At 44.9% G+C, this 21,601-nt stretch overlaps 1 protein-coding gene across 2 annotated transcripts in view; it reads right to left on the reverse strand.

The window, feature by feature from the left end:
• Nucleotides 1–330: 330 nt before the first annotated feature.
• Nucleotides 331–21,601, reverse strand: part of LOC122163821 (ligand of Numb protein X 2-like) — a 29,456-nt gene continuing 8,185 nt past the window's right edge. Inside the window, exons 2-10 of one of the 2 annotated variants that reach the window (XM_042825331.1) lie at nucleotides 17,625–18,085; nucleotides 14,908–15,152; nucleotides 13,375–13,571; nucleotides 11,702–12,070; nucleotides 9,520–9,699; nucleotides 8,051–8,225; nucleotides 7,675–7,885; nucleotides 3,507–3,665; nucleotides 331–2,425 (exon numbers count right to left, since the gene is read on the reverse strand). In XM_042825331.1, the coding sequence (XP_042681265.1) occupies nucleotides 2,290–2,425; nucleotides 3,507–3,665; nucleotides 7,675–7,885; nucleotides 8,051–8,225; nucleotides 9,520–9,699; nucleotides 11,702–12,070; nucleotides 13,375–13,571; nucleotides 14,908–15,152; nucleotides 17,625–18,013 (2,061 nt within the window). In that variant the 5' untranslated portion in view covers nucleotides 18,014–18,085 and the 3' untranslated portion in view covers nucleotides 331–2,289. Of the gene's footprint in view, nucleotides 2,426–3,506; nucleotides 3,666–7,674; nucleotides 7,886–8,050; nucleotides 8,226–9,519; nucleotides 9,700–11,701; nucleotides 12,071–13,374; nucleotides 13,572–14,907; nucleotides 15,153–17,624; nucleotides 18,089–21,601 lie in introns of both variants that reach the window. The other variant, XM_042825330.1, reaches the window with a different exon arrangement.

A 21,601-nucleotide genomic window follows, 5' to 3' on the forward strand; every position in this document is an offset into this window, starting at 1 on the left:
GAGTTAAGCTTCATTGCATAAAGCTTTTATTCCCTAGGCCGGCTTTTTCAGTCCATCCAGTTCTGAGCCCCACAAGCACCAGTGAGATAGCTAAGGGAAAAGAGCATGTGGGAGTTGGTTTTGTTCTTCTTTCTCCAGTCACAGTGCATTTCTGGGTAATCCAGCTCCTCTCCCAGGAGAAGCAGAAGTCACCTGCACAAACTCCTGGCAAGGTCAGCTTCTTTAAGCTGGTTGAGATGACTTATTCTGGGAGATGTGCAAGATGGTAAAGAAAAGGGTAAAGATGTGCAAGAGGGTAAAGAAAAAAGAAAAAAACACCCATAATCCATGTTGGCTTTCAGTAATATTAGAATAATTTATAAAGGCATCAAAACAAATTCAACATCTATTAACAAGCTGATATTGCAATCAGTACTTAATTATGAGGACATTTTGGTGAAGTTAAAGGCACCTTGAAACGAGATGGAGCAATAGTAAAAGTCATGCTGACTGCTGCAGCATACCCTTCATTTTAACGGTCTGACCACCCTCTGCATGGCCTTTTCCTACCATCCTTTATACAAGCCCCATTTGTTACAACCCAGTAAGAACTGCCCTCTTTCCACCTATGTAAGTATTTACTGTTCCATACTGGGCACAGATTCTCTATCATGACAGGAAGGAGACCGAAGTGCTTCACCTTCTTTTCTGTCAGATGCAGCTCAAGTGACTTGTTTTCCACAGGCACGTTTCTGACTTCAGCATCATTTCACTCTCACTGTTAGCTAGCAGCAACAGCTGATCCCATTCTTTCTGCTGTTTAAGACAGTAGCTGCATTTATTGGCCAAATGGAGAGGCCACACCATGTGCCAGGGGAGCTTTTGAGACAAATGGATCTTAAGCCATTTCTGTACAACAGGCTCTGATAAAAGGGCCTGCTGTATTCTGCCTTCAGCTAACAGCCAGAGGAAGTGAAGTCACTTGGTGTGTAAACAGCTCAATCATCTAGCAAGAAACAGGTCTACTCTGCTCTAAGAGCCAATTACCAATAGCCAGCCCTAAGAAAAGCATTGCTGAGGATGATGGGCACATACCTGCAGTCTGTTTGCTACTACAAGGAATTAAAACATTCATTCTAGGTAGCATTTTTACAGAAGAGACTCCTTTGATTAATCTTACAGTCTGAGCTGGTTCCATAAAAGGTACAGCAGAAACAGCACAGAGAGATCTCTGATGTGAGAAAGATCTGTTTCTTATACTGCTAATTAGCAACTTAAAAAAAAGATGGAATTGCTTCAAGTAGTTTGTTTCCAGGTAGGAATTTAACAGGTTGGAGGTCAAACCAACCTGCTGGGACTTCATTTTCATTCTAACCTACGCAGTGTGTTGGAACTGAAGCCTGAGGTGTCCCATCCTGGAGATTCCAACACAGCACGCTGCAATTTCTTACAGCAGTGACAGAACTGCAAGCACATCTTGTCCCTGCTGCCTCAGCTCTGCCTCTCAATGCTGGGAAACTAAAAGACAAACAGCTTCTCATCAACAAACCTGCTTTCTTAGCCATCTGCCTTCTTTGGGAAAAGCTGGTCACTCATCAGGTCTTAAAACCAGAGACATCAAGCTGAGGAAATTGATAAAAAACTACCCAAGTTCCTCATCTCTGCTACCTGGTGATAGGACCGTCATAGGAGTCAACGCAGTCCTGCCATGCTGAGTTGGCAGCTCTTCAGCTGCAAACTTCTTTGATGTATAAAAACATTCAGAAGGTGGAAGCAGCCTAAGAACATAAAGCTGTGGGCTACAAGACCTGCTTAATTGGACTGCATCCCCACAGTTTTATTAGTGGCTTTTATAAACATATAAAATGATTCAGTGTCCAGTATGGCAGTAAGGTAGAGAGCAGCAGCCAAGTGGTATTCATGGACTAGTAGGGGAAACAGGCCAGTCACATCTGTTTTAACCTGGTCCAAACATCAAATGGAAAGAGGAGTTCTAAAACTAAAAAGCAAAGATGGTGAGTCGTAGAGAAGCACTGCAACACCACTACTAAAAGCTCTATTGAGTCCAAGAAGCTACAAGTGTTCTGAGTCACCGTTATCTTCAATCTAACAATCAGTCGGTGGCAACCTCCACGCGGTAAAGAAATGTTTTCTCCAAAAATGAAGTGAAAGTCATTGTCATGAGGCAGTGTGCTGTACAGCACGAGTTCAGCATTCCCTCAGCTTGTCATGTTCAGCTCAGCGTGGTGGTCAGCAAATATCTGATACCAAGGATGATCCTTAAGGCTGCTGCATGATTTGTCACAGCTTTCACACAAGGCTCCCTGGCCAGGATACCACAGTAAGCGTCACTTTGTTCTTTTGCTCCTTCAGCATTGGGATTAGTTCTGAGTTGCTCATTCCAACTGCTGGTACGCCATTTACTGCCACTATTTCATCTCCACACCTAATCAGAAAGACAAAAAATGAGCTCATCATAAGTAAATTCATTCACATTGTAACCTTGGACACCAAGATCACCTACTCCACCCCATACCAAGATCATAAATTCTTTACTGAAATGACTCTTAGATAAAGGGCAAAAAGAGAACAGACGCAAACAGAGAAATGAGTGCTGTCCTGAACCTGAGGGCAGGGGGAGGAAGACAGTGCTGTACACAGGAGTGTAACTGGCTGGCTTGGCAGTAGAGGGCTGGGCCAAGAGAAATGCTCACAGGCTGAGGCATTCTCTCACTGTAGCTTGATCCAATAGGTTTCCCAGATACATTATCACAGAGACATTATCACCCAGATACCCTCCATGTGGCTGTACAGCTCAGCTGCAGTGGGATGAGATGCCAGAGCAAGCCCCTGTCCTTCCCTCAATCTTACAGGGCTCCCCAGGCACTAAAACAGGATGCCCAGCTGGCCCCAGGCCCCCACCAGGGCTCTGACCAGCTCTGTTCTTTCATGCTTCCCAGGGTAGCAAAACCTGACTCACTGCACTGAAACTGCCCCCCTGCCAGAGAGCAGCCTGTAACAGTATTGCACTTGCAGCCTGCTGCATGCTTGTGGAAGAGCTGGTTCTGGTGGATCCTGGAGGTAATGCAGACTACTCACCACTTTGCCTGCTGCATTACTGACAGGGCAGCAGGGCTACCTTCCATTTTCTCTACAGGAGGGCTTTTCCTACTTGCACTGAGACAGTCTTCATAATTCAGGTGTTTTTTTGTTGCTGTTTGTTTTGTTTTGTTTTTAACTCAGAAGCCTCTATGGTTAATCTGGAACATCCCCTTTCTAGTTCTTCTTAATTACTCAATTAAAGCCTTTACAGCCTTTTAAAATACCACATTTAATTCCCTTTAGTAGGTGGTTAGGCTTTTATAGAAAAAGCACTCATTAATACAGGGTTTTGTAACGCTATTAACTGCCTAAGTGTGCAGCTATGGATTAGAAGTCCTTAACTTAAGCTCAGCCAGTCAAAAGGGTAAAAGCTCTCCAGGGAAACGACGCTTCTGCCTCGAGCCCACAGAAGGGCTCACACTCACTTCAGCCTTGCGTTGCGGCAGGCGGGCGTCCCAGGCACGATGGTTTTGATGAAGAAGGGCTGGTTTCCTTTGCTCTCCTCAAAGCCTCCTACAATGCTGAAGCCCCAGCTTTCCTGGTTGCCTTTGCTGAGGACAATATCTTGACAGCAGTGAAGGTAGCTGCAAAGAAGGCACAGCCAAAAACAATGTTTGTAAACATGCTTCAAGGAAAGCCAACTGACCAGAAGTTTACATTTTCCTTTGGGGGAAGTGCAGCTATGCAACAGCCTCATCTTTCTTATTTTATGGGCTGAAGGCAACCCTCTGTGCAAGGTGCGTTACGGGACGATTACCAAATCTGAAGACAACAGCCTCTTACAAGTCTTACATTGTCAGTGGTAGTCAAAGAGTTTTAAAATGACTGCTCTCAAAGGGCTTGTGAACTGAAAAAATCATGAATTCACTTCAGAATTACTTAATGATTTTACCTAGCAAAGGAACAAAAACCACATCAACTATAAACAGCACTGCTAAACCCCATGCAGTCAATGGGAATTGAGATTTTTATTCAGCTTGGTCCAACAAAGGCATTCAACAGCCACCTCACTGATGGCAAGTGAGCACTGTGAGGTGAGGCAGCATTCCTTCTGCATACCACATGGGAGCACGAGATGCCTTTCCTGCAGGAAGGGATTGCTAACCCAGGGCTGCTGTGTACAGTGAGATAGCAGACAGCAGATCGCTTAAGTGCTGGCCTCACTCAGTGAGGTGCCCTCCCAGGGAGCCTGAGGCACACGGCAAGGGAGAACACAGTAATGGAGTGCTAACAGGACTTGTGCTCTGAGCTTGCAGCACAAGCACACACCAGGCCCTTGCAAGGCATCTGAAGAGGCATGGCAGAAGCACAGGCCGGCAGTCAGGTAACGTTCTGGCAACAGCAGGCTGCGTGGAATTGCTGCTGATCACCCCCTGTGCTATTCCTGCAGCTGAACTTCTCCTTTACAAAGTTTTTGCCTCAAGAGCTTTGCTTGAGCAGTTTGCAGATGAGTTTCAGAGTTCAAAAGCCTTCTCAGTTAACTTCTCACTGAGACAGAGATCCAATTATCTGCTTTCAAACAGAAGTTTACTTCCGTACCAGTTCCTCACACATTAACGCTGGGAGACCCAGCTGCAGCTTACTGGTGCCTCCAGTTTTCTTCTGCTGGTATTATACAAATAAAAAAAACAAACAGAGCTATGACAAACATTATGGCATCTGGTGCAGATAAACAGCCCAGAGAACAGAAGTGCTACTTCAGCATAAAACATAAGTGAGCACTGAACACATTCTCCAAGAATTGAAAAAAGCTCTTTACTAGAAATCTATTTCCATATGAAAAGGAGCTTTTAGGAAGAGAAACATTAGTTCACTGTAATGGAAAATGACCGTGAGAAAAATAATTTGGACGTCACAGAAAGTAAAGGTGCAGATTTTATTCTGGGAGGCTCCCTGCTAGATCTGCATCCCCCTCAGAGTTTGTGGAATGTGCTGCTCCAGTGGAGCCACAGCAGGGAGCACCTCAAGGTTACTGCAGAATTCTCAAGCTTTGTGGACTGGCTGCAGATAGATCTCAAAGTAAGAGGGATGCTGCTTTTCCACCCCTGAGCATTAACAGCTAGGCCTAGTGTGGCATGGGGCTGTTTCAGGAGTCAAAAGCTGATACAGAGCAAGAGAGAGTAACACAACCTCCAGGATTCAAAGAGCAATGAATTAAATCCCCAACACCATGTTTTGAGATTCACACTATGAGTAACTGGTCTTAAACAATCCTATGAAGAAATGAAGCTCCTAAGCTATCTTCTGTGACACATACAGTGATCATGATAATCATTCTAACAGCAGTAATTAGTAGTATATAATTAACTCGAAACACTCCCCACCACCAGATTACTAGCAAAACAATGGAGAGAGTAGAAGTCTATGGGGACAGCAGGGTTTCCCACAGTGGTATTACAAGAGAAAAAAGCCAGAATGTCAGGCACCAGGCTCTGTTGCCTGAGGCTGGAGAGAAGAGTGTTCCCACCTCATCCCTCCAGCAGCACAGATGTCTGCATCTTCATCAGGCACACATGGCCAGAGGCAAGGGTGGAAACTCTGACCTAAGCTTACACACCAAATGTTGTGGTATCCAAGAGACCTTATGAGCATGGAACGTTTCCTTTCAGAGGACTATGACCAAGATGCTCCTGTTATTCTGTCACCTGGCATCCCAAGAAAGATACAAGACCAGGGCTGTGATCTCCTGAAACTGTTCAGCACTTGTAGCCTGGCACGTAGCCCAAGTTCTACAGGATGGGCTCCAGGGGCTGCACAGCTCAGAGCCTGCACAGCTCAGAGCCTGCATGTCACTCAATGCCAGCCTGACAGCATTTGATGTAAAGAAAACAACCCACAGACACAAGAACCAAGGCTGGAATTAAACACTATAGGCTCAAGCATTGCAACAACAGAGTACATTTCTCTAGCCCTGAGCCAGACTTTGACTCCAGTCTTTCAGCATGAAAGCTTCTACTGAGAAGGATTTAAGGACTTCTGTATCAGAGTAGTAGCTGTAAAAAAAATGCTGAGCATAACCAAAATTCTACATGCCATCAACACTAAGCTTAAAGCTTCCACACTGACTGCTACCAGGTCTTACTACAAGCAGGTGGGAAAGCAGGTGAGAAAGAATTGGAACCATTTTTACTACAGGAAACAAGAAAAATTTTGTTGACTCCTTAAGCAAGAAAGGAAGCCTGAAGAGCAGAAAGGGCATCTGAAATCACTGCTCCCTGCTTCAGGAGTGAGACCTTCTAACAGGCAAAGGAAGGGGGAGCAAACGTTATTACCAGCACAAAAGGATTTCAAGCAATGCATTACATGGCTAGTAATGTCAGCCTACGCTTGAAATGAAGGCAAGTTCTCAGTGAGTAAAGAGTGGACACCAGTCCCTGCAGCAGGAAGGGTGGTGATGCTGGGAACCAGTACACATGCAAACGAATTGGAGAAAGGAAGAAGGGAGAAGGCATGGCCAGTTCTTCCTGGCTGTACTTCGCCCCTGGAGCACCCAAGAGGAACAAGCACCTGCTAGCAGCTGAGAATGCGAACCCAGGTTTGGGCCATCCAGGTACAGCTTGAACTGGTTCACAGCGGGCCTGCACAGAACAGACGAGTTGATTCTGAGGGAGGGAGGAGGAAACTAGAGGACTGTGCTGAGCACAAGCCAAGTTAGTCACCTGAGACACAAAGCCACCTTCCTTGGGCTGTTTTGTTGAGCGCTTCCAGGCTGCTAAGTAACACAAGGGTAACGTAACAAGAGGCTTGTTAGTCTTTCTTCTTTCAGATGCCTCAAGAAACAAGGCTATAAATAATCTGAGCTTCCCACAAAAGGGTTTGGCTTTACTGTTCTACATTCGTCTTCTGCACGATCCCTCTCCAGTTACCTGAAATGACAACAGATTCTGTCTTTTCTGGCTGAGTATACTTTCATGAAACCACAATAGTGAGCAAACAAGAGGTTCAGCTCACCAGAAAGGAGACAGAAAATAAGTTTTTGACGTCTCAGCTCTGTAACATGGAACGTAACATGCTGCTGCTAAAATCTTTGCTAAGTTAATGATCCAAAGCTTTGCAGCAGGGAAACTCAGCAATTCAGAATGGTTTGTGCTTCACATTAGAGATCACACAGTTAAAACAGCCAGAAAGAATTAGACTGAAAGAGTTCCTCCGAATGAGATGATCAGAATCGGGATTGTAAGGCAGCAGATACCTGCTGGCCTCTGTAATGCCATCCAGAAAGAGACACAGTGGTTTCAGCTAGTGACATTTCAGAAGGGACTGGTTCTACGCTGAATAAATTTCAAGTCAGTGCCTCAAATTCCAAAATGTGTGCTCTTCATTTTCTGTGTCACTTCTCTTAGAGAAGGGGAAAAAAAAAAAATAAATTCAGAAACTTCTGAAACATGGTTACTGTGCAAAAGAAGTGGAAAAACAAGGGGTAACACTGTAAGAAACAGCTGAACTTCTTTATGCATTCATTGTGCTGTGATCTCTCTGGCAGATGAGGCTTTCCTGTGCCTTAAAGCTAACAAGGATGCTGGCAAGTCAACCCACAAAGTTCACTTCTAGTGTTAAGTCAGCTCAGTGACTGAGATCACTAAACAAATGTACCTGGGCAATCCAAGCCATGTGATCCAGAGGGGAGACCAGCTGAATCCTCGCTCCTTGATGTCTAGAGAGGGATCTGTGGGGTCTGTTAAAAGGATTTCCAAGGCTTTCAGTATGACCGAGTGGGAAGCTGCATTAGATTTCAGTGCTGAGACAGCTTCATAGTAGTTCAGATGAGTCAAATCAATGCCATTTATGCTCAAAAGTACATCTCCTGTTGATTAAATAAAATGGGATTATTGCAAACCTTGTGCTCTGAAGCACGTTCCTGCCTCAAGGTCTCATGTGGAACCCTGCTTCCAATTTCACTTCACTATCTAAATCCAAATTCTGCTTAAAAACAGTTCCCAACCTGTAAAGGATCTGAGAGTCTCCTTACCTCGCTTGATTCTGCCATCCCTGAAGAGGCACCCGATGGGCTGTACACTTGTTACATATATAGGGAGCTTGTTTTTGTTATCTCGTCCACCTCCAATTGTTATTCCTAGGGATTCCTTTGGTTCCTTCTTTATTGCAACTGTCTTTTCATGACTTACATATCCTGGAGGTAATTCCTACAATAAAATGACAATACAATACACAGATTCATTAATGCAATTAACACGAAAAGCTCAGAGTCAGAACGAAATAGGCATTATGTTTCTTTAACTCAGAACATTTGGCTAGATGCTAGATACTGCTAGATGGCAAAGTCAGTTTCTTGTACTCGCTAGGGGGGAAAAAACTACTCTGTATTTCCAGTGTGACACTGCTGTGACTGAGGAACAGCTGTCTGGAAAACAGCTGCTCTCCCAACAATCCTGCTTCCTTGTGCTGTGAAGAGATGCTCACTCTGAGAACAGTTCTGCACCAAGGAACAAGGCCGCTCATATCAAGCAATCAACTCCTTTCTGACTACTACTAAACTGGGATCAGTAACTGCTGAATTATTTTGCTTCTCGTGACTTAAAAGACATATGGAAACTTGACATTTGCTCTGTTTGTATTATAATCACCCCTCATCCTGATTTCTGCTCAAGCCAATAACATAAATGGATAAAACAGACAAGTAGGAGTTGTTTGAGATACTGTATAGAAAAGAAAAATCAAACTTGGAGATGCTGACAAAGATGGCCAGCATCCCTAGAAAATGAATGTGTCTAATGACTGTATGAGTATTACTTAAAGCTTAAATACCAGAGTTTATTATTTCCCTGTTAATTTGCAAATAATTGCAGATGTAACAAACTGTGGAGGTAGAAGTAGGTTCCTTACTAATCTTCAGAGGCATTTAGACACAGAAGTCTAGGCAGTTTTAGAATGTTTGCTCCCACAGCTGGCAGCTCTAAGCACAAAGCAAACCTCCACTGGTACAGAAGACTGGCAATTCTCCTCTTGCAGGATATTCTTGTAACATTCAATGGATGGCAGATACAACACTCGAGTCACAGCAACGTGATCTGTGTAGCTTCTACTTCTGTGTCACAGAGCTGTGTCTCCAAACCAGAAGCATCACTGCACGACACCCTGAACACACTGTGCTTTATGAATGTCAAAAAGTCCACCACTGGCCCTGCTGGTGTCTCATGGACTGTGAATTTCCCATGGCCCATTCCAAACAAGGAGGGATTAAACACTGGTTCTGCATCAAAACTAGAGACAAATGAGGAAATTGATATGTTTTTTCCAGTAGATGACAAATGCAGAGTTTTCTAGTGCCAACAGCCACCAACATGCTGCTTGTCAACAGCTCAAGAAGAAAAGGAGCTACTCAGTCAGTTATACGTAACAAATAACTGTCACAGAGCTAACACAATAGAGCTATCAGACCAGGGTAACCAGTGTTTTTGCTGTTATTTCCAAGCTTACCTTCTGGTAGTTGGACTTCCGTCTGTAGTGACTCTGCTCTAGCCTTCTCCGGTGGTGCACTGGGCTTCCTCCCCCACTGCTGCTGCTGCTGTTGTTTGACGTGCTGCCATCTTCCCCTGGGTCCAACAGCTGCACACCTGGCTGCCTCAGGACTACGAAGTTTACTCTGGATTCACTGGTCTGCCAGGAGCAAAAAGAACATCTGAAACCGTTAGAAGTCAAGCAGAAGAGGGCAAAACAGGATGATTGCTTCCTCTGCTTTGGTACGTGCAACCAGAGCAGCATATTGCAATACAAAATGAACAGCCAGAACGACCGATCCACACAATGGACAACCATCATAAAAGCAGTAGATGCTTTTTCCTCTGCTGTAAAGAAACTTGTTATAGCTCCTTTCCTCCCAGCCCATATGCCACAACTGCTGTTAAGCATTTCTTCCATCTGTTTTTCCCCCCAGATACCTGAAGACCTGACCTTTGGCCCAAGATTGCAGCCAGTTTAAAAACTCAACCAGCTGTATATCTGGCCTTGGCAGAAGTACAGGAAAAGCATTCACTATTGTTACTGCTCTTCTATCTGAAAGAAACTGAATTAATCCAACAAAACCTTATTGTGAAGGACTCCATTGGCGTAAGGCATCTGTGCTTGCTTGGGGCATTTCCTGCAACAGATGAGAGAAGTACAGCTGTCCAGAAGTCCTCACTACTGGACGTTCCCCACTCCTCTGGTGCCACAGCAGCAAGCAGCAGTGAATTCCATGGCCTGGGAAGAGGGACTGCATCAACTGCTTTGCTTCTGTTGTATTTAGTCAGCTGGTTGGTCCGTGTGTGTTTTTAAACTACCAAAGGACAGGGTTTTCACATAACAGAAGTTTTAAGTCTCTCATCTCCAAAATCACTTCAGGATGCAATTTTTTTCCTCAAAGCAATTTTGCACATATCTGTGTCTTCACAAAATATATTGTAAATATTGCATCCTGCTTTGGGAATTTGCTTTCCCCTTCATCCCCGAGTAGGGCACTACGTACAGTGTAAATGGGTGTGCATATACAGGATAGGTGCAAATGGTCCTTCACAATACTTTTCTCCAAACAGTTTGCAATCAAAATTAGAACAAAGTTTAACCAAGAAGCTCTCAGAAGAACGTTTGGGAAAATGTCAGTTCTACACAATGTCACTTCAAAAGGAATTAATTCCCAAAGCCACTGAAGCCAGTTCTGAGACTTACTGATCTTAGTGGGATGAAGTTCCTCATACAGAAGTTACACTTGCACGCTACAGCAAGAATGAAAACCAATTCTAACAGGCCATAGTATGGAATCACACATACAGTAGAAGGAAAGATCTCAGTGCTGGAATCCTGCTGTTACTGTTCTATTCTCCCACTGCACTGTGCTCTCCTTTGCTAATTAGCAGGAAGAGAACTGGCTCTCCCTCACTCTGCTGACCTCGGATCCTTTCCAGGATATAAACAGTATGTGATCAGATGTATTGTGTCAGGATCTTCAGATGGAAACTGGAGGTCACTGCCTAGGAAAATAAACAATTTAAAAACTGATCTTCGTGACATCTACTGCACACACAGCAATCCCTGTTCCTCAATCAATACTCCTAGCCTGCTCTGTCCACCAACACATTTGGCATGCTGCAATAAGAACAAATCCCTATTGTGAATGAAAAGCCACCCTTCTCCTACCCTTTTTAGCATTTAAAAAAGTTCTTAGTCTGAGATGCTGTTTGCATGGAGAGGTGTGGAGAGAGTCTGGAAAACACCTTCAGTTCGACTGCTCGAAGCACAAGAAGCTGTCCTAATCTGTTCTGGTTTCTGTAATGTGTGCATCTACACAGAGCATACAAATACTTATTCTGCAAGAAACTCTCCACACTGCCACACCACAAAGAAATTCCAATTGCCTTGGCTAAGCTGACGTGCCACTAGCAACTGCCTCGCTTCAGACTTGTCAGATGACTCATGATGTATTCCCACTCTTCATGTTTATCTTTGTTTGGAAGCAGCATTTCCCACACATCTGCAGAGCAGTTACTTTCCCAAAAAGAGATTTCAGGGAAGGCAGTTTGCTGCAGCATGTTCTGTTAGCCCCTGGGTCAGAGCAGGAGCCCTGCCATCAATGCAGGAAGCTGCAGTATCATTAGCCAGACAATTTCTCCGCATTATAAATTACCTGGATGATCTGTGCGGCAGTCTCAGGTGTTCCTTGCCTCAAATCCTGGCCATTTATAGACAGGACTCTGTCATTTCGACTCAGTTTCCCATTTTTGGCTGCCAGACCTCCCTCGAGCAGATCCAGAATAAAAATCCCTGCCTCATCAGTCTTCCTGATCAGTTTGATTCCCAAGGGTTCGGATCGGTCTCTCTTTATCAAGGTGACATGGATCACTTCCTGATTCGTAGCAGAAGTGGAGTCCTGCTGTGCAGTCCTATTGGAAAAGCCTTTCTCTTGGAGGACAATGAGGTGGAGAACAGGACCTGGGTGGCGCAGGAAGGACACAGCTTGGCAGTGAGTCACACTGCTGATGTTGACACCATTCACCTAGAAAAACAAACAAACCAGAGTCCCTAATCAGAACCTATGTAATTTAGGCACTGTCTACAATGCAGAACATCACAAAGCTGGAGACAGGATGCACAATCCCTATTCAATGCCGTGACTGAAGCAGCTGTTCCTCATGCACATCAGAGAGCAGAGTTTTCTATAAAAGCAGTGCAGAAGAAAGCAGATGAATCAAGGCCATCGGTGATGGTGAGCAGCTAAGTACATGGAGGAGATAGGACCCCTCCCGTGGCTAACAAACCCCACAGTGCAGGATGTTAAATCGTGACACTGCAGAACTGCTTTCCACTGACTTCCAGCATTCATTATGCTCTTGGAGGAGAAGAGCTGAACTGGAGACTACCTACCCCTCACTTGGGAGAGCAGTGCACAGCCTACAGAACTTCTGGAATTGTCGCCCTAATCACGCTTTTACCAAAGTAACTCTGAGAAGCTGATTTTCACTTTGCCACGTGAGATACTGTAGTGTCCTTCTTTCAGGGTGGCAGCAGGGCTACTGAGTGTGGGAACCTACTCTACAGTCCAGTCAAGATCGAAAGACGTACAGTTTGGATAAAGCAGAAGTTGTGTTGTTGGTCTGCATGAGAAACCAACTTGGAGATTCAATCGGCCACTTGTGCACAAGGCTGCCACTCATTACTGATGTCCACAGCCCAACAGGATAATTAGGTCTTTATGGCTTGTCAGATGATTGGGCAGCCATAGCCGGAAGGTGCTAACAGTTTTCCTGCAGGTAGGTTTCAGTGCCTTGGACAAGGCTCTGTCACCTCAGTTAGCACACTGCAAGAGGCGTAACGGCTTGTCAGATTCATCTGGAAACTAAGTCTGGCCGTGGGTCAGCATGGTACAAGGCTGGTGCTCCTTATTATTCACATTATATATGTGATGTTGACTTCAAGTTGTAAGGTCTAAAGCTTCCTACCTGCCCATTAAGGAAATGCAGCTTAAGCAACATAGTAAAGCAAGCAACTACGACCTCCAAGCTAGAGCACAATCCACTGGAGAGAAATGGTGCTACTGGGTGCAGTTTATCACATAAAGATCTTTTCGCTTCACACAAAATGGTATGAATTCAAAAATCTGGAGGGATCAGAAGGGTCCTCAAATCTACTTCTCAATTCCAGGAGACAGATGATGCTATTGACAGACATGTCTGATCAGTGCTTTAAAAAAAAAAAAAAAAAAAAAAAGCCTTCTCTGTAGAGATTTCCCAGTTCTTCTAGGCGACTTTGCCTGTTTATCCCTTTAGTTAAGACAAGCAATGACACAGGAGGGTTGCATACCTCAAGAATATGGTCCCCAGGTGCTATTCTTCCATCTGCAGCAATGACAGAATCCCGCAAGACCTCCTGAACAACAATGTTTCCTAGTGGCGTGTCCTTACCCCCCACTATTCTCATCCCAAGCTCTTCCTCTGGATCTTCTCTGTGAATTTCAATTGTGCTCGTTTCAGCCACAGGGCTAGCTCTCTGAGGAACATCTGGTGGTGGAAATCAAAGAGAAAAAAACCAACACATAAATGGAATCTTCCCCCACTAGACCCACAAGATTTTTAACACTGTTAAAGTAGCATCTAGAGGGAAAGGAAAACAGCTGTCAAGAGAAAAAGCTCGGTCAAACTGAAAGCTATAAAGGCCTTATTTCTGTAGTTTCTCCAGAACATCTTGCCCTAACTTGTGGCAAATTTTAAACTCTCTCACTGCTATTTCTCGTGTTTTACTACAGGGTATTCATTCAGTGTGTTTCACTTAGACATTTAGTTTTCTGCTGTGACAGCTGGACTCCTGGAAGCACACATGCACTCATTAGAGAAGGGAACTGCCACACTATAATTACTGGTCTGTCATGAGGTGATTCTACCACAGGCAGTTCACTACAACTTCCCTCCTCTAATTTCCTTTCCTCTTCTTCTTCCATCTCTCCTATAACACAGAAGTAATGTTTACCTATTTCACAGCCTCCTGAAGCCTAAGCAATGCTTCTCAGACACTTTGAAGATGAAAGTAGTTGTTAGCAAGTCATTTTAAAGCTACCAGCACTGCAGCATTTAGGCAAGCCCAGCACTCTAATGAAGCCAAGGAGCCTGACTGCAAAGGTGAACTGCAGGTCTCATACAAAAGATGCAAGATCTGCTCCAAGTGTACTCAGAGTAAAAGCCAAGTGAGAACTAAGCTGAGCTGTGCAATGGCACATCACAGAGGAGTACCCAGCTCCAGTCTCTGCACATCTGGAAACCGAGAGACTCTCAAAGAAGGCACTGAGATTTCCACACTCCTTCCTTCTGGCAGGGATTGACACGAGAGGTTCTAGGCTGCAGTGCAGATGGTTACTTTTATCTGCAAGGGTTTCATAAGTAACTACTAATCCAAAACCAGGCTAGGCTATAAAAACACACTTGCTCTGTAGCATTAGAGAGCTGCTGACCACTCCAGGAAATCAACTGTATATTTAACTTTCTGAACAAGATTAAGAAGTTGGAGCATTTCCTAATTAATAATTATTTGGCTTCTGTAAGTGCTTTTAGTGCTGCACGTTCCCATTGAGAGAAACTGCATTAATTTCTGCAAAGAAAACTGTAAATACAACGTTCACTGCAGCCTGAGATCTCAGAGTTGTTTTGTGCCAGCAGTTCTGTGCTTCTGAGCAGATCTTCCCACATGCAACGCACATCTGATGAATGTATCTTCCCCCTCCTCAAGAACAAGATGAGGAAAGAGAGGATATCTAACAATACTGGAGAAGCGTCTGAAATAATTACCTCATTTTTATCTTATAAAAGGTAATTACATAATTACATCTGTTTATCAAACTCTCACCTTCTTCAGTCTCCTCAAAAGCTGGGTTAACCAGTCCAGGCTCTGCGGTCCCTAGTGACACCACAGCAGCTGCGGAGCTTTCTGCTGCAAGCGGGGATCCTCCACTGGGTCCCTCTGGATCCCTGGGCACCTCTGGATCCCTGGGCGCACTTGTCTCCACCTTGGTGAGGGGCTCTTCCTTCCCTTTGGAAACAGGGTTCCTTTTCCGCTGTAGTTCACATTTGTATTTCTTGAAACCAGGACACCTGGAGAGAGATTGTCAGTGACCGTAAGTGGCTGACGCAGCACACGTAGGCTCTGAGTGAGGAAAGCAGGCAAAGGACGTTCAGGACCTCAGCAGCTGCTGAGCTTGTATCACAGATGCTTGAAGTTGCTCTCATTCTACTTTCAGCTTCTTCTTTCGTAAGTAGAAGAGCGGACTACCTACTCTCTTACTTTCAAAATTATTAAGCTCAATACTTTTAAAAGGAAAATGGAATGGGAAGAGGACTTACACTTGCTAAATATTTACATGGCAAACTCTCAGTGAAGACAATACCTCTTTTAAAACATAAGCAAACACTTAGCTCTGTGCTTTTAGAGCTGATGATGAACTGTAACTTTATGCAAAGGAAGTGACTCGAATTTCAAGCTCAGCTCTGAATCAAGCTTTGTTTTTAACGAGCTGGTAACATGGGAGAGCAGTGAGCAGAGCTTGATTCTCTTTCCCCTGAACGCGGCCTGACCCTCGGGCAGCTCCTGGCCTCCAATCCGTGCTGAAGATGAATGGGAGCAATTCACAGAAGCTTCACTCCCACTGACCACTCCCCACCTGGAGGTTCCAGGAGTAACTCTGCATTCAAAAAATGTGCTCTGTATGCAGTTACACCGTAGCTATCTCAGCAAAAATGAGCGAGGAAAAACAAGGTCTTTTATCAAAAGCACTTACAGAAAAGTAGCAGTTAAGGAGAGTGATGAATGCAAAAGCGTCACTTTCAGAGACATGAGTAGAACTGGGTGATTACCAGAGTCACTTTTCAAATTAAACTCTATTTACATTCTGGATAAACAAGCCTTACCCAGGTATTATCCGGTGTATCCCTGGTCATCTTTCGCTTGGAGCCAACAAAATGACCCTAGAAGTTATCCTAAAAGGCAGAAGCTAGCTGACTCACTTGGGCACAGCCCTCTTAAGACGTGGAGAAATAAATGAATTTTGCTAAGGGCAACAGAATCCCCCAAGAAACAAGCTGCTAGATGCTACTTATTCCCTTAGGTATCCTACTATAATTTAATCTCACAGTTAAAAAAAAAAAAAAAAGCACCCAAACCCCAGTGTAATTTTTTTTTTTCCTCCTTTTTTCCACTTTTCAAACTTAAAATGCTCACAACCCAAAGTCGTGATTTTTAGAATACTCCATCCCCACTGGAGACGCTCAGAACTGTATGGGAAGGATATAGTTTCCAGTCAGGTCAGTGTCATCAACATTGAAGGATGCCTCCCTCTCTGAAGTGTAACTCCTGCATCAGAGGGATTAGCAAGTGATAGAAGTTTACTGGTACCAAGGCAGACTTAAGAAGCTCAGAGGAAGGTTCTGACCCCTCAGCTCTGTACTCAGCCCCACTCTGGCCGTGCCCATGCAGCACCACAGCTACGTGGGCAGTCCTTTCTGCAGCACCAGCATTCAGTCCTGATGGCAATGAGAAAACAGTACAGAGTCAGTTCAAGGACGCTGTAAGCCTTCTCAGGGCATCTTCCACCACTGCCCCAACTCAACAGGAGCTCTCAGCTTGTGGTAACAAAGACAGGCTAAACAGCAAGGGTATGAGCTTGGCTGGAACTGTGAGAGTATCCCAAGTGCTGGGTGACCTATTTATAACACATGGCTCTGACTCAAAAAGCTACAACACAGCTGAAGGGAAACAAGCTGCGCTTCTCAATACCAACTGAGAAAAGTACACCTCACCAACGAAGGCCTGCTTCTGCCTGCACTTAGCTCCCTTTCCTGCAATCATTAACTAGGAACAGATGTCATTCCATACCACGCTGAGACCTCTGTCACTGGCACTTCAGAACTTTGCCTGCTACCAGCTTAGCCAACAACGGAAGTACCTAAACACATCTCTGCTGAAGTGCAAGGCAAAAAAAAAGCTCTTCCTCTACACAAAGGGAAAAACACATATTTCATGTGCTTCGTTTTCTCAGCAGAAGAATGAGAGAGGATAATGGAATTACAAGTAGGTGATTCAACAACTGCATAATGCACAGCTTGGAGGGACTTACACTATTTGGATCAAAGACATATATTGCACATCTTAATTGGACCAATTAAACTGGTAACACTGCACGATCCCTTGCCTCCAGAGTATTGACTTAGTGTCTGTCTTTCTTTTCCACACAAGTGAAAGAAGGAATATACATCTTTGGAATTGTTTACGAAGAGACAGACTCCCCAGATCAGGGCACACGATTTATATACATTTGAGTGGTTGTGTCCACAGACAACTTGCCTGAAGAAGGCAAGGAGAGATTTCAACCTTTGCCCTGCAGCACATGGGAGCTCACTTCCCTAGCTCACAATTATGCTGTCTTCACACACCCACCTTTCTGGCCTCACCTGCTGTCACGTCACCTCTGCTGTCCCATTTTGTCCCAATCTAAAAGCTTTCTGCTCAGAAGCACAAGAGACAGATGGCACTACACGCAGCGCGATAACGCAAGGTAAATGGGAAAGCACCTGTTCTGCAGGTGAGCTTCTAGTTCACACCGCTGCATTGTCTGCTGACACTCTGCCTTGAATGGACAGATGACAACCAGCTTATCCAACAGGTTTCGGACTAGAAGGCTGGACTTGTGGCACTGCTGGAGAGAGAGCTTCTTCCGATCCATAGGACAGAAGTTATACTCCTGCATGAAGTTTTCAAGGCACTTGAAACAGTACGTATGCCCACAGGGGGTGTCCATAGGCTGGAGCAGAGGCTGAAGGCAGATGTGGCAAATGAGTTCATCATCCACTTCATTCTGGAAGTTGTAGAGATGATTGTCCGGCAAGAGGTGGAACTGACCGCATTCACAGCACAGCTCAGCACCGTGGTGTGCCTGCTCTTCTGCTGTGGGATCAGCCATGGTGGCCAGGAAGTGCACTCCCAGGGCAGCAGGAAGGAAATGTGTCCGGCAGCAGCTGTCTGACAGAGTCCTCTGCTGAAAAGAAGAGAAAGAGTAATTCCCAGCTAAGTGCCAGCTCACAATGTAGCCAATTAAAAATTAAATTGCATTCCCACCTTAAGTTTCCCCTGGCATTCTCAACCCTACCAACCCCTTAAGAGTTCTTCCTTCCAGAGAGATCCTGTGAATGATCAACCCAAGGATGAGAGATCAAAAGCACACAATTAAGCAAAATCTTTAAGTGGATGAACTGAAGCCGAAATTACTTTACATGCCACAGTGACACAGGGTGTGTAAAACCCCACTAAGTGTACAAATTGGAAGAGCTGAAACAAACACTGCACGTTCTTGAGAGAATAATTTTCACATGGACCATTTTTCTCTAGAGCTTTCCAAGGATACTGAATATTATCCATTTATAAGACATGTATGGTGAAAGATCAGTTTGAGGATTTCTACTTGTCCGGATTTTTGGTCTTTTTTTGGGAGAGTGGTCTGAGGATGAGGAAGAAGAAGAGGAAGAAATTTCAAAAGAAACAAAAAAAAAAAATCTGAGCCACATTTCCTTCCTCTTAAGCTCACTCCCACCACAAAACATTAGTGTTAACAAAGAATGCATTGTTCCCTTCTCATCCATGCCTAAATTTATCCACGGAAACATATTTTCTATGAAAAGGCTCAAGTTTTCTAAGGGAGGGAAAAGCCATAAGTACAGCACATGTCATAGATGGCTGTACTGTAAGAAAAAGGCTTGAGCTTCACCTTCTTACAGGTCGGGAGGTAAGGGACAAACTGAGCTCTTTGCAGCTGCTGCTGTACTGACGTTAGTAACAGTGTCTCCAGTCACACCCCTTTTGAGTCTTGCCCACTGTAATTAAATACAACATTCACCTGAGTTTGCTGCAGATCACATGCAGAGACACTGCTGCAGGAAGGATTACTCCTAACCTGGGGATGTGGTACTAGATGAAGTCACACGACCGGGTTTTTTTAAGACCACTTTAAAAATCCCAGTTTAAAAATAAAAGCACAACAGTGACAACATGGAAAACATTTGAAAATAGTTGCTTTGTCTGGAACAGGTAATAGCCTGAGCAAGAGCAAACACCGGTCTGCACCAGTGCCTGGAGGACACGGCTGGCACGCAGCAGCGACACTGCAGGAGGGTAGGCAAGAACAATAAGATAGCAAGAACAGCCAGAAAAAATTAGTCATGGGTTTCTAATAAAAAGCATACATCATTCCACCTCAACTAATTGTCAAGCATAAGTCATCTATTTAATTAAAGGGATAATATATCACTGGCAGAATCAAGTGACTTCCCGGGCAAATTTTTACGTAGCTGCAGAGGTGGTGGCAGCTGTAGGAGGGAAGCGAGCACCAAGCTGCTCTGCTGCAGCACCAGAAAGCTTCTTCCCCTGCAGGAAGGGGCTTACACGGGGCATACAGCCCCTGCTCTTTTCGTGCACTCACTCCTTAGCTCTTACCCACAAATAGGAGCAGATGTGCTCTGCCCTTCCAGAAATGCCACTGATCTTTGCTACTGACCTGTCTGAACCAGACTCAGACACCTCTGCTGTTTTTCTGACTGAAAGCTCGCATTTGATCTGAAGGCATCCCGCACGAGAAAAGAAAACATTTCAGCATCAATCACCTACCAATGCTGATCAATCCGTTCAGATCAGTTAAGGAAGCTTCCAAGGCTAACACCTACCAACACAAAATACTTGTGCTTCGGGTTGTAGTATTTGCATAAGATTTTGGCAAGTGATTAAACAGCTCTCCTGTCTCAGTGAAAACAAACTCTATGGTAATTTTGCTGATAAACAACTTCTTAATGGGGGGGAAGGGGGCACCACATTATTTACCAAATTCACACTCTGCCTTCTGTGCCTAAAGTTATGTGTGATGATCTCATTTATGAGTCACTTCAAAACTTGTGGAAGATAAAAGCATCACCACAACCTTACTGCATTTTTCTTCTCCGTTTTGTTCTTGCAAGCCCAGACCCTCGAAAGCCAGGTGTGAAGGTTCATTCCAAAGTGCCAAAGAACCTTTTCCTTTTATCCCACCATCCCTTCCATGAGAAGGACCCTCCTGCAGCCACCAGGGAACCAGGGCCTGGCACCTCAGCCACGAAGCAAACCCATCCCATACAGCCTTCGGCGAGGCAGAGGCAACCAGCAGCTTTGGGAGGGCAGCAGGCTCAAACAAGCCTGCCGCCTGCTCAGTGATTCAGCCAGAAAGCAGATGTTCATCATGAGGAAAATTGCTAACATCTTATTCAGCAAAGATGACTACTGTGCAACAAGACAGACCTTAGGTGTCTAGAAAATGCAGTGTTTGAACACAACAGGCACAGCTGCCGGCTGCTCAGGTGGAGCCCAGCTCATGTCCTGCAGCCAGCTCCCAGGGCTGCAGCTGTTTAGTGAAGCTGAAAACCCACTCCATCTGTTGCAGTTTCTGCTGCACATTCTGGCCTCTGAAGGCCGCAGCACCCCAGCAACCCCTGCCATTCTCGTGCTGCTTTTTGTTGTTTATGAAAATGTCAAAGCCTGACACGTGTATATAGTGCTCATGTAATGCTGTTTTAAAAACACAACAAAAACATCTGAGTCTGAGTGACCCCAGGAGTAACACAGCCCTCTCATACGTGACAAAGAACTGAAGAAAATAAACCTGCACAGTCCTCTTGTTTCTTACCCTGTGTGGGCGAGAAAAAAGATTTCTTTGGGCTCACCTTTATCTTCACTGCATAAGAAGAACAAAAGCAGTGGTGGTGGATTTTTTTAAAAAAGCAGGATTCCTTGTGCTGTAACCTCGACTCAAAGAACAGAATTTTTTTGAAGGAAGACTTATCAGGTTGTCTGATCTTTTCCCCCACCAAAGCAAGCTTGCTCCTGGCAGCAGCAGCTCCGGCCTCCTGTTCTCACTCTGTGGGCACAGCCCCTCCGCCTCCAAGCATTGGGAGCCCCCAGTCAGCGCCTGGCTCAGGGCTGGCCTCCAGAGCACCCCAACTCAGAGCAGAACTGACAGGCTGCTTCTGTGGCTGCTTAGAAAGTTGTTTCAGAGCGAGCAAGTACTCCAGGAAAGCTTTCCACTGTTTTGCCTCCACCTGTACTAAAATAACTGAAGAAGAAAGTTGGGTCGAGCACCACTGAAAAGCAACATCCCTGCTGCCAACCTCAACATTTCAGCTCTCAGCACTGCTAGGCACCACTCTCACTCTGTAAGGAACTTCTCTCTTCCCTACTTTACTGTGGGGCACAGACACAATTCTGTCCCAGCCTGCCTGCTCACACAGCTGCAGCCTTGATACAGGTTGCTTTCAGTCACCAACACCCCAGTGCCACCTCCTTGGGGTATGACTTCACTGCCATTCCCATTGACAGACTGAGCTCACATCACAAGATGCTCAACTACAGACCCAGAGCTACTACATGCAGGAATGTAATACTCTTATGCGACTCTGAATCTGACTGTAAGCAACTTACAGCCATCACACAGGAAAATCCAAGGAAAGAATACCAACCCAAACCTGTGAACCAA

This window comes from Centrocercus urophasianus, unplaced genomic scaffold (assembly GCF_019232065.1).
Source record: "Centrocercus urophasianus isolate 14NV4802_14NV808 unplaced genomic scaffold, USGS_Curo_1.0 seq_24, whole genome shotgun sequence".
Lineage (NCBI taxonomy): Eukaryota > Metazoa > Chordata > Aves > Galliformes > Phasianidae > Centrocercus > Centrocercus urophasianus.